The sequence below is a fragment of the Temnothorax americanus genome, unplaced genomic scaffold (genome assembly GCF_048541705.1).
Source record: "Temnothorax americanus isolate GAGA-0224 unplaced genomic scaffold, ASM4854170v1 Scaffold15, whole genome shotgun sequence".
In the NCBI taxonomy this organism is placed as follows: domain Eukaryota; kingdom Metazoa; phylum Arthropoda; class Insecta; order Hymenoptera; family Formicidae; genus Temnothorax; species Temnothorax americanus.
Window position 1 is genome coordinate 2,874,353 of NW_027509286.1, and position 12,690 is coordinate 2,887,042.

At 46.7% G+C, this 12,690-nt stretch overlaps 1 protein-coding gene across 17 annotated transcripts in view; it reads right to left on the bottom strand.

The window, feature by feature from the left end:
• LOC143895153 (uncharacterized) overlaps positions 1–12,690 on the bottom strand; it is a 185,145-nt gene that overhangs the window by 139,965 nt on the left and 32,490 nt on the right. For 15 of the 17 annotated variants that reach the window (XM_077402042.1, XM_077402039.1, XM_077402036.1 and 12 more), the window contains exon 1: positions 252–1,649. The exons of the other annotated variants lie outside the window; for them this stretch is intronic. In XM_077402042.1, coding sequence (XP_077258168.1) covers positions 252–645 — 394 coding nt within the window. In that variant the 5' untranslated portion in view covers positions 646–1,649. Of the gene's footprint in view, positions 1–251; positions 1,650–12,690 lie in introns of those variants that run through there. 17 annotated transcript variants of the gene reach the window in all.

The following is a 12,690-nucleotide window of genomic DNA, read 5'->3' on the forward strand; positions in this document are numbered from 1 at the left end:
CTAGCATGTTCAACGTATCGCGAAAACTGCCAAAGATTTTTATACTAGATCCCCGCAACAAATCACAATATTGAAATCCGTAAAAGCATATCCGAAATTATGCTAATTATTCAGGAATTAATCATCGAGCCGCGTATACGTTACAGTGGACGCAGCGGGCCGTCCGTCGAAACCGCGCGCCGTCACTGCCGTCAGCGAAGCGTCAACGCGGACGAGCGACGTTCAAAGGTTTCAAGACGAAGTGGACTTACCTGGAGGACAGTTGCATTCGGGGATGTCGCGTTTGGGCCTGAAGACCGCGCCGGATTCGAGCCGTTGCATCTGCCGCAGCTGCTCCTGCATCTCCGTCTTGAGCCTCTGGACCAGCGGCTGGACGTCCACCGACGCGGCGGAGGAATCCTGGACGCGCAGGCAGCGTGCCTCCAGACTCGCGATCCTGGACTCGAGGCCGAGCTCGCGGTAGAGGAGCACGCCGGACACGGCGAAGCTGGCGAGGCACAGGGCGCACATCGCCCAGTTGAGGCCGGCGGTGCCAGCGCGAAATGCCTCGTCGCGGAACTTTCGCGGCATCGACGCCTCCAGGCAGGACGGCGACGACGAGCCCTTGCCCGACGGCCAGGACTCGGCCGCTGGGTCGGTCTTCATCGCTGTCGCTGTCGTTTTCGCGCACGCACGCACGCACGCACGCACGACACTCGCGCGGCTACCCGGGCTCCGGTTACGAGCGCTTGACGAGCGTCCCTAAGCGGCGCGGCGCGTCATAACCCACGCGATGCACGTCGATACACCGTCGCGCGTGGCCGCGGCGGCGGACTTTCGCGTCAAGGGTATACGACGAATGGCAAATATATCGACGGCGGCGACCGTTACAGGCGTCGCGGCGTCATCGTCCACCTGGAATGCATCTTCGCCGCTGCTCGACCGCTCCGCTCGCCTCCGTAACGTTTCGACGTTAATCTCGACGCTTCCCGCGAGATCGGCTCGCCACTCCGCGTCCGCGATTGCTCCGCGATTACTCGGCGATTGCTCCGATTACTTCCCGACACGCTCCGATCCCGATGGCACGCGGGGGACGAACGAGACGAGACGATACGACGAGGATGGGGACACGCGCGGGCGCGCGCGTTCCCGTGCCGTATATGAAACTGCCGCGCGTTCTTCCGATCCGCGGTTACTTACGATACCGTCGCGTTCTCGCGCCCTCGTAGACGTGGACCCGCGCACTTTTCACACATCGGGTGACGATGACAAGGGTACGGCGACGGCGACGGCGTCGATCGTCGTCGTCTCGTGCCGCTGCTCCGTTTCCTCCCTCTTCCCTCGACGACCTACTCGTCGCCCGCTTCTTTTCCTTCGTCAACTCGAACGGACGAGAACGCGTCGCGTCGTCCGACGGTGGCAAACTTCACGGCGATCGTCGCCGCTGCTCGAGGAAAGACCGAGATTTACGGCAGTGGCAAAAAGACGGAAAGAAAGAAAAAAAGAAAGAGAGAGAAGAAGAGAGAGGACGAGACAGCGAAAACGAAACGCTCGCTCTTGTCGCGTTTCTCGGACCTCGCAGCACGTCGCCGTTACGAGGGAGAAAAGCACGGGGGAGCGCGCATACGAAGCGCACACTGTAACATTCGCGGTACGACTGGATGTGGTGGGGGCGACGGGCGACACGGCGACGGTACGCCGCGCGAGGACGGAGGGGGTTCGTCGCTTCGGCGGCGCTCGGCCGTCTTCGGGTCGGCTCGCCGCGCGGCGCGGCGCGACGCGGCGCGCAACCACTTCGGCTTCGGCTCTAACGGCCCGCCGCCGCCGCCGCCGAACGTCCGAGTGCACGTATGTATGTATGTATTGTACGTATAGGATGTAGGTACCCTAACGGCGACCGCTCGACCTGCGAAAACGGCCGCTTCCATTTGCACTGATTCGCCCTCCCGCGTTTCATTCCGCGGCGCGGACCGGACCCGCTTTCGCCAGCCCTAAGCGAGAACGCGAGAGATTTCGACAACGCGCGGGGTAGAAGAGAGAGAAACGAAGGGAGAGAGGGAGGGAAATGCGCCTCTTTCTCTCGGTTTCTCTCTTCCTACCTTTATCTCCGTTCATGTCCATTATCCACTCGGATTACACACCGGAGGATTCCGCTTTCGTACGCGCACGTAAACGGCTTTAACATCGGGAGATTGTTTTTTGTCCCGCGTCCACTCGGTGCCGCCAGGCAGTTCCACGAACGTGACACGTGTTCCACCTATCCTCATTGTTGACTCTCAGAGGTATACGCTTTTTTTTGTTTTATTGTTCGTATATTTCGTTCATCTTCGTAGACCTTTGCTCGTTGGTATCGAATCCTTAATGAAAGCAAGAATTTTTTATCCTTTACAAATGTGTGAATTGCGAATTCTTTTCATACAAGTTTCAATATTATTGAAATATCTTCCGAAAAATTGTGTCACCGATAAAAAAAATACTGTCGTAATTTTTTAAAAATAAAATGATCAATAATGAGATTTTTTCTTTTAAAATATATGCTTTTTCTGTAATAATCTAATCGTTATTACGCAAATTATGATTCTCTCCTTCATACGAATAAGTTTGAATATTATTAAAATATCTTTCGAAAAATTCAACGATAATATCGCGATAATGTCGCGTAACTTTTAAACAATAAAAAAAGTTAATAATGAGTAACAATAAAAGCCTTCTTACTCCCGAAAGGTTTCCTCTTTTAAAATGAATACTTTTTCTGTGATAATCGAATCGTTTTTACGCAAAAATAAATAAAAGTGTACAAGTTTTATATAATACAAGTATGTATTTAAAGATATTTTTCTTTCCAGAGAGAGAGAGAGAGAGAGAGAGAGAGAGATCGTTTTTACTATCAATTCTACTTTAACGAACGTTTAATATTATCTCGGGGAAAAAATTTCAAAACAAAGGTAAAATTTAAAATGCTAATGTTTGCAAAAAGTTTTACTTCTTACTGCTTGTTTATAAAATCAACAAAGTATATCATATATGTATATATTCTCGCGTGGATGTATTTTTCTGGATTAAAAATATTTAATATAGTACGTTTTTAAACGATAATTCTGCACGTTGAATTTTTTTACGAAATTAGAAGCAAAAGATATCGAGAAATTCTCACAATGGGACTAACGCGCGATTAGTCAGTTTACGGATTAACGAGAACACCGATATTAAAATCGACATTCTGTCTCGACGTTTAAAACAATTTTCGAATAAAAACCAGCAATAAAAATCACTAAACGAAAATCTCTTTCTCGCATTTCGAGAATAGAATATAGAATGAACTTCTGTGAATCGCATTTCCGATTTAATAGGATAAAAATATTGTCAGTTTATTCTTTCCCGTTGTCCGTATTATTTCGATATAGAACGACGCGATGAATTAGAAATGTATGCAACCGCTTATAGTCTTTGTATAGCGTCGACTTCGATCGTGCAGATTCTAAATAAGGAACAGGGTCTCGAACGACGATCTACCCCGCGAGTTTTATCGAATCACAGCGTTTACCTTCTTATGCAGAATTCTCTGAAAGGAAAGATAAACCAGCCAGCACGGTGGAAAGAGTGCTCCATGCATTCATTTAATTCGCCAGCGACGAAACTGCCTCTGCGACACAACGCGACTCTCTATATAACTTTGCGAAATTTTGATTGAAAGACGTTTCATTGTTACGTTTTATCGTTACATTTTTCCATTCTATAGCATAAATATTAAGAATTTAGATATATTTATCGTATGAACGATGAATTCTTCGTACAATATGGACATCTACCGTGTATCCTTGGTTTCATTATGTTTATACTTCTTATGCATTTCGAAGCAATATCTGTCGAAGAATAATATTAAATTCACGTTCCATGAATGCACGAGTGTAACGTCATCTCGAAAACGATATTTGTTTTGACAGTCTTCGAGTGGAGCTGGAGGGTCGCGAGAACGCGAGTGTCCGTAGCGGACGGTCCGTCTGTGTGAGCTCAGTTTCATATTATTGTAATATCTTCAACTCTTTCAACGTTAGGAGCACGCAGCTGACGCCCTTTCAGCACTCTCCGACATCCTTACGGCATTTTGCCGTCTCGTTTCGGAATTGACGTTTCGTTCGACCGCATTATTAGATCGCGGAGATAAAAATAAAAAATCTGAAGCTTTGAAATATATTGAGCTTTATACAAGTTTCTTGCCTCTCGTATAAATCCAATAACGCAATATTTCCCATCTCATCATTCCCGGACGCGCGTTTGGCGAGCGCGAGTAAAAAAAATTCTCTCGTTCCGTTTTTATTTCACGGTGCATATCCACTTCGGTTGCGATGTCTATCATGTCTACTATCGCTGCCGGACAATTGTTACGTCGTGCCTTGCGCGCGCGCGCGCGCGTGCGCGACGAGGCAGTGTTACTAATATTCTCCCGGCTCTCGTCTCTTAGTAACTATTAATTAGAGACGGTTCTGAAGGTAGCGCGACGCCTTGGGCTAATACCACGTGAATTCTCTCGTCGACCGCTCTCCGCGTTCGGGTCCATCGCCCTTGCGAGTTCCTCACACATGCAGAAGCTTAATTCGTTTAATTCGAATGCGAGGGTATTTCGCGCTGGGTCCTCGCGGCATCTTCCTGAGACCTCGGGCGGTCGTTTAATTCAAGCGCATAAATCGGCGGTATATAACGAAGCGGTTGTTCAGGCGAGAGCGTACAGAGAGCCTTACACCACGCGCAAAGTCCTTGACACAGAACGTAAAATATTTTACCCTCTTTACAGATACCTTCTAGACTTATAGTTTATTCGTTTCGACTTAATGTAGGACGCGCGTTAGTTAGCCTCCGTTCTACTTTGACCCGCGAACATAATTAGATAACGCGGTTGTTTCTCTGTCCATGGCACGACTCGTACCGAATCCGGTAACAGCGGAGTATTAAGTATCCTGAAATCCGGGCAGCTATCCAAGATTACCTATCGGCTATTTGTGCCGTCTGAGGTTGCGCCGCTACTACTACCGCTGCACTGGCAGCAATTACTAGACACCCTGTATTAGGGAACATTGATCGGCGGAATCGATCGTATCCCCGCCGTTGTGTATACATACACGCGCGGCGGATATGTACAACAAGAACGACCCCTCGGCCACTACCACCCAATCGGCTGGCTAGGCAGAGGAAGTGATTATAGACTACATCCTGGAGCGCTCGCCCTGTGCACGCTCGCTAAATCGAATCGAATGCCGGCCGGGACGCACGGCCGGCGTGTGCGAGGAAATCGTCGCGAGAGGCGAATCGATATGGGACGTATAGCGGGCGATTCCGCTATTTGAACGAATGTCTGCGGTAATCATTATCGATGGGCGTCAGTCAACGTCGTGCCGACGAGTGATCGCCACTTAGACGTGGAGAGCTCGACCGCTTCCGCTTATCAATCAAATGCACACGAGCCTAAAATCACCTAGATAAAATTAATTCAAGTAGCAAGGACATTCCGCTGCGAAAATTACGCTAAAATGTTACCAGAGAGATAAGGAGGAGGGAAATCTTAATATACACACACACATTCTCAGTTGGAATTTTAAAAGATAAATGTAATAAAGAACGTAAAAGAGAAATAAGAGGGAAGGAAGATAACAGATACACAGATATCGCGCGCTGTTTGGAAGAGTTATTACACCTTGAAAATATTTTATTACGCGAACGAAGAAGAATTTAGAAGTACAACTCGATAATTGATTGAAGTTTGTTAAAAAACATTGAATATTAGCTGCGTTAAATACTACGAGAACTGTTGTAAAGAAGATTGTCTAAAGTATACAATTAATCTTGCTAATTAACATGCAGCCGTCGAGATAAGTCTTTGTCAGAACGAACATCTTTTACGAGTTCTCGTCGAGAGACGAAGAGAAAGCATCCGCGCGCCCGTAAGAAAAACGCTGCGGCACGTTTTCGACGCACTGCACGCGCCGCATTCCAATCTCCTCTCGTCGTCGTCGTCGTCCCGAATTCACTCGGGAGAGACCCTTCCGTACCCGGACGACTCGTTCCTTATTTTCCCAGACATCGGTACGAGGCGCGATCGGTGCCGTCGTTCCACGGATAAGGACATTCCTCCCGACGTCGATATATTTCTCTCGTGCCGCAGTCGCCGCCGCGGCACTCGCTTACATATACAACTTAATGCCTCCAGCATGCTTCTTTTATCTCGCAGACCGGACCAACAGCGAGTCTTAAGTACGGACAAATTGCTCGAGAGAAGTCATCCTCTTACCGCTCGCCGCACTAATCTCTGGATTTCCGAAACGTCTCGTACACGACTCCTCGACAGGAAACAGCCAGCGAACATGGAATTCCTTGGCCCTCTCCCATTAATTCCCATCTCTTACTTCCCTGCTCTTGGCTTTTGCTTTCTTATCTCTTGCTTCTTGCCACTCTTAAATTTTTTCGTTTTTTTTCTCTCTCTTTTTCTCTCCCTCTCTCTCTCTTATTGCTAGTTCCTGAAATCCGCGTCAAATTACACAACGGAGATCGGAATTGCATCGCGCTTGTGCAATGGAAATTGCAGCGGTGTATCGAGATATAAAAGTAAACAAATATTTTCCTGTTTGTTTATACTATTATGTGCGATATCAATCACTTACTAAGGAAACGCTATACGTAGATAAGACTATATATACGTTCATTTTATATGCTCTTTTATCTACATTCAAGGCTTCAAGCATCATCTTTCCGGTTGTGTGCTCTGTGACTATAATTATAATGACATTATATGAGTCATAATGGGGTTCACGACGCACCCCACAAAACGTGTGAAGATTGGGTGAAATCAAGAGTGAAAAAAACATCATCGAGCGACGCGATAAAAACACCGTTGAGAGTCGCTGTACGGTTTTTTCGTGGGGTGACCAGCGTGCGCCGCGCGATTAAAAAATCATCGCGGCCGATGCCCTCTTCACGGCACGCTGGTCATCGCGTTGGGGCGCGGTACGTGTGTATATACCGGGGCAGCGCATTATATGTCGCGCGCGCGTTACGTTCTGCCGCCAGGAAGCAGGCGCAGCCGGTGACGATCTGCCCGTGCGCTTCCGCGCCGCTCGTTTGCTCGCGCCGCGCCGGGAGCCGGGAGAACGCGCCCCTCGCGCGCGGGCGACGGAAGCGCGGGGGAGGATACGGAACGACGGAAGGGATGATCGAGAGCAACGGGGTGGCGCGGGCGGCGAGAGGGAAGCGGCCCGGTTATATACCGGCGGACACGTTCGTCGCGCTGAAACAGCCTCTCATTTCGGGGGGGAGGGGGGGGTGAATCCCGAATCCTCAGCCCCCGCGAATATGTCTGCACGTGCCGTAGGGAAAGGGGAGGCGGCGGGGATCAGGGCGACGAGCGGGGAAATGGAGTCAATGCGCAGTTTGTATTCCGCTCGGCAGAAAAGACTCGTTCGTTACACGCCGTAGCAGGCCGACGCACTCGCCGAAACTCACTCTTCGTCGCCGACGTCCGCGTCGTCGTCGTCGTCGTCGTTCTCGTTGGATTCACCCTCGCCGGTTTTATATTCATGACGACCCCGAGCGCGGAGAAATACGAACTGTGCGAGCGCGATGTATTAATTTCCCGTTAGAATCGCGACGATTTCTGAACCCGCCGTTTTATATATACTTAAGTTCTTTCGGCTTCTCTCTCTCTCTCTCTCTCTCTCTCTCTCTCTCTCTCTCTCCCCCCCCTTTTTCATCGCTACGCTCTTCTCGTTACCTTCAGAGAGATTCTCCTTAATCACTTTTACGTTTACTTATCTGTTATCTTCGAAGTTATCCTGATGGTGGTTAATTCCGCTATTTTTATTGAGGTGGAAGATATATGTATTAAGAGCGGGCTAAATGATTTTCGTTTCGAAGTTTACAAAGAACTGCGATCGCCGAAACAAATATTCCCCTTTGAAAATCAATGAAAAACACAGATCGTCACGTGTTTGCGGCGTTATCGGAATTCACCCTTCGTTATTTAACACGGTCGTTCGGTTGTCATTTTACAACGTTGCGCGCGTTAAATGCCGGGCACGCGCTCTTCACGATTGGACGCATCGGCATATAGGGGTTCGTTCTTTTTACCTTTTTCCCGTCGTTTTTCATTCGCTTCTCAGTCAATGAGCCACATGGGACAGAAAATAAAACACGACGGCGAAATACATACGGCAACATCTCGACCGAGACAAGGTGGCACAAAAGCAGGGAAACGGGATTTCAATCGCTTCATTTGATTTTACGACGACGCCGACGACGTCGATCGCCACGTCGACGTCGTGGACGACGCGTGATTGCGGACCTGACGACGCGGTGTCACGAATCCCAGAGAAGAAATGCAATTTCGTGTTTGATAGCTGAGTTTCCGCGAGTCAGCACTAGCTAGTATAATCCTTTCGATGGTGAATGTCATATCGGGAAGTGATAAAATAACGAGGGAATAGATTAGAAACAGATAGAAAAATATTTTTTTAAATAATTCTCCGAGAAAAAGAGAGAGAGAGGGAGGGAGAGAGAGAAATTATTGATTTACATAATATATTTTTACTCTCTGGTTTTAATACACTGCGTTGCACTTTAATATTTTATTTTAACATTTACGTTGGTTTCGATAAAAGGACTTATCGATAACTTTTATCGTCGAAAATACCTGCACAAAGTGACAATGTTTTGAATTCATTGCTTTGTGACGCCAGTACGAATAATAGGTAAAAATGTAATGTATTTGCATACGCTGGATACGGATAAGACAACACGTATGAAATCGCACGCTGTATTATATCGCATCTAAATTTCCACAGTATGAAAAAAATGCTAATGCGAGGATGTCCATGTACTATTAGCAGAGGGCTTTATGCGCAAAGAAGGGTTTCATCTCTTTTTCATTTCCTTCTTCAACAGAAGAATAAAAATGAGGAAGGAACGAGAGAGGAGGCGGAAGGAAGATTCTCTCGGATCATACACAGCTCTCCGACGCGGCGCGAACAGCACGATTGTTTATTTTCGTGCGAACGATAGGCGGCGGGCGATGCGGCTAATGTTAGGGTGACAGGACAAGTGGATACTTCCCTCTCCGTACGACCGGTCGCGGATGAAGAGGCGCAACGAGGGGTCTCGTCATCGTTATTGGCTGGACAAGGAGCGTGTGCGCACGGCGGCGACTTGGTGCTTCCGAACTCGGATCGACGAGAGAGAGAGAGAGAGAGAGAGAGAGAGAGAGAGAGAGAGAGAGAGAGAGAGAGACCAGACGCTTCCTGGATAAAGGCCCGGAGGGACGAGGATAAGCGAATAGCCCCCTTGGAATACCAATGGCGTACTCGCCAGAATCGAGTTTTCGAGAAAAACGGCTTTAAAGTTGAATGCGGTGGAACGAGGCGAGAGGAGTATCCCTCTCGACGGAAACTCCACACCCTCGGGGCATAGAGAGTCCCGATTTCTTCACAGACGGCATAGTCATGTTGTTAGAGGTAAAAAACGTAATATACCAGAACTTCCTGTATTTGGAGCCCCCATATCATTCCTTGATATTTCACATCTGCCCGCGTTTAATTCAAAAAGAAATTGGCCCTTGCAACAGTCGATCGCGCTACCTATGTATGTCGGTGATTTTCTATTGCTTTCCGAGAGACAGTTTCGCTTTTATTTTATTCTTTCTTTCTTTGATCGCGTCAAGTGTAAAGCATTACCGGCGGAACAATTACAACAAGGAGAATAAACGATGTAACGTGACGCGTACGCCATTGTCATCCTAATTTATTTCAACGAAATCGTATTTCTCACTATTTCTCCTTCTTTCCTCTCGCCGTTCGTTCGTCGAGAGGCAATCTTAGAAACAGCTGACGGCGGTTACGAAATTAAAGGAGATTACCATCGGCACGTCCCGAATACTTCAACTCCGTCGTGTTCGTTCCACGGATTACCGGGGCGCTCGCTTCTTTTCCGGTCGTCGACCGAGTCATCGAAACGATCGGTCATCAAAATGATAGACGTTGCTCAACATTAGATATTCAAGATGCTTCGCGGAAACTTCACGGAAACTGAGATCGTGGTTCCCTTCCACGAGCACGCGCGCTTTATTATCAGAACTTACTGTTACGGGTCAGAAAATGGATACCACGAACTACGAAGCAATTTACGATAATTAGGTGCTTCTCTCTCTCTCTCTCTCTTTCTCTCTCTCTCACCCCTTCTCGAGTTCGCTAAAGTCGTAATTGTCCCGCTCCAGTTGTTTTCACCACAAAGGTGTCCCAGATAGCATATAATTCTACACGTTTATATTATTTGAGAAACTTGAGATTGAATTTTCTTTGGCGAAAACTGCGCAAGAGATTAATTAATTCTGACTGTTTTTAATATGCCGATATACATATTTTTAACGGTGCTATACCGCTATGCTTGCTATCAACAAATTTCTCTTTTTCGTCAGCTTTCTTCTTTTTGTGCGACGCTTCTCGCTCGTGCGATTAAAGTCGCCTTAAAATTAAGACTTCATTTATTCCAGGATCCACGCACACACCGTTAAGGCTCTATTCCGTTCGACCGTAATTTCCAATCGCTGACAGCTCGAGGACTATTCATTCCTCGACTGTCGAACAACCGCCATTCTTTTTACCTCGAACTCCATTATCTACCGCTTGGAAATTTGCGCGATTGGTCGAAGGGGCATCCTGTACAATGCGAGCTTTCTATTGCTCTCGCTCCGGAATTTATCGTGTCGAGAACGTCTCGAAAGCGTTCGCGAAAAAGGGGGCAAGTGAAATAAACAGCCATTCGAACGAGAAGTCTGTCGGCGTGGTCCGTGGCCGACTCGTGGGCAAGTCGAAGTGCCTGTCGATTTGGGTCAAGCACCCGGTCCGCTTGACGAAGCCACTCTCGTAAACATCTGCGGGATATCGTCTTCCGAACGATAATGCTACACCCTGATCCGTCGCGGCGAGAAAGACGTCGGGCTCACGTCTGGCGTCGAAACAATAATCAAAGCGTCACTCTCATATTTGCTACGATAATAATCGAGATATCACCCGTTTTTACGGTTATTCCCTCGTAACTCGACAACGGATGTGTTTGATGATGAAATTCTTACCGAATGATTTTTTGTTGTCATTTGATTTTTTATCTCTCTATAAGAAACGGCGAGTCATCCGATACGACACACCTCATTCCGTATTCATATGCTATTAAAACTTTCATTCGGTAATAAGAGAATATTTCGTACGGAAAATCAAATTCTTTGTTCGAGATTGGAGACCCTTGACCGTCAAATTCTAGATAATATAGACGTTTTAGATCTATATTAATTAAAATAATTGATACTCTTCAATCAATTTTTTCCTTGGAAAAAGTTAATAATAAATATGTAACTCATTTAAAGTTTAATTAAAAAGTCTGAAATACAAAGCCGATTTTAATTTAAATGTGAATTATAAAATGAGATTTTATGCTCTGTAATTAAACACTTTGGACAAAAGTTTGATAAAAAACTTTGGTTATCTGTTATTATCCATTGTCACTATCATATATTGATTTTTGTAGCAATAATATAATTACACCGTGTCGTAACTATGCGCTGTAATTCCATGTCTCTCTTGCTTGTAATTTCCAAAAGATAATTTAACATGCCGTGTAAGCTGTAAAGCTTCCTCGAACTGCTGCGACATATATATGTGTGTGTGTGTCGCGGGGAAAGGTTTAAATATAAACGTGAGAGCTCTTCACGGAAGTTTCTTGAAAATGACGCAGACTTCGTGCGAGGAACAATTTCCCGAGTTTAGAAACGTGTCGGAACCAATGGCGTATGTTGCATAGACACGCGCACCCCGCGAGAAGATGTATAAGAGAATGCACTTACACCAATTGTTAAGTACATCTTGATAGGAGAAGAAAGTTCGTTTAAAAACTATTTTGTGCTAAGGAGTCAGAAAATCGAGAAGTTGGTATAAAATATAAATTACATAAAAATTCTAAATTTTTACATTAATACAATTTAATAACGTTCACGACGCGCGGTAAACATAAGAAACCGAAGCCAACTTTTCCGATATAAGAGACATATGTATAACAGTAGCTAGGATTTTCTCGCTCGCAAGCGAGCGAAGGGTAGAAAGTAGAAAAATCGCGAGCCGCCGCCTCTGGTACGTCGTCAGAAGGGGTGAAAAGTTGTGCAGCTTTTTCGCATTATACGCGTTGCGCATAGTTTGTCGCGCGCGTCTCGCGCCAGGAATAGAAACTCGCGTGGCCCGGTCAGGCTCTATCTGGACGTCACGTTGGCGTTGCCGTATAACGTCGTCGCCTTTCGTCGCACGTTATCGCGAACGCGGGATCTGTGTTTCCCGTTGACGAGCGCGACCAGCCGTTATTCCGCCTATTAGTCACCACCGCCTGTGTGCCACCTACTCGACGACGGGGTTAAATCGTCCAACAACGGGCAGTTTCTCTAATACGCAGACGTCGACGCGGTCACGATATAGAATTTTAGGCCGGAGAATTTAGATGAGAATTTTAGATAAGACTGAATGAATAGCTGTCGATGAGTTATCGGACTTGCTAAATGGATGACTAAGAAAAATAATTAGTGGCAACATGTGAATTAATGGATGATGACAGCTCCTAACGATGAGTGAGTAGATTGAGAATTATTATTAAATGTAACTATGAAGAATTTTGCAAGAAATATATTTGCCTGGA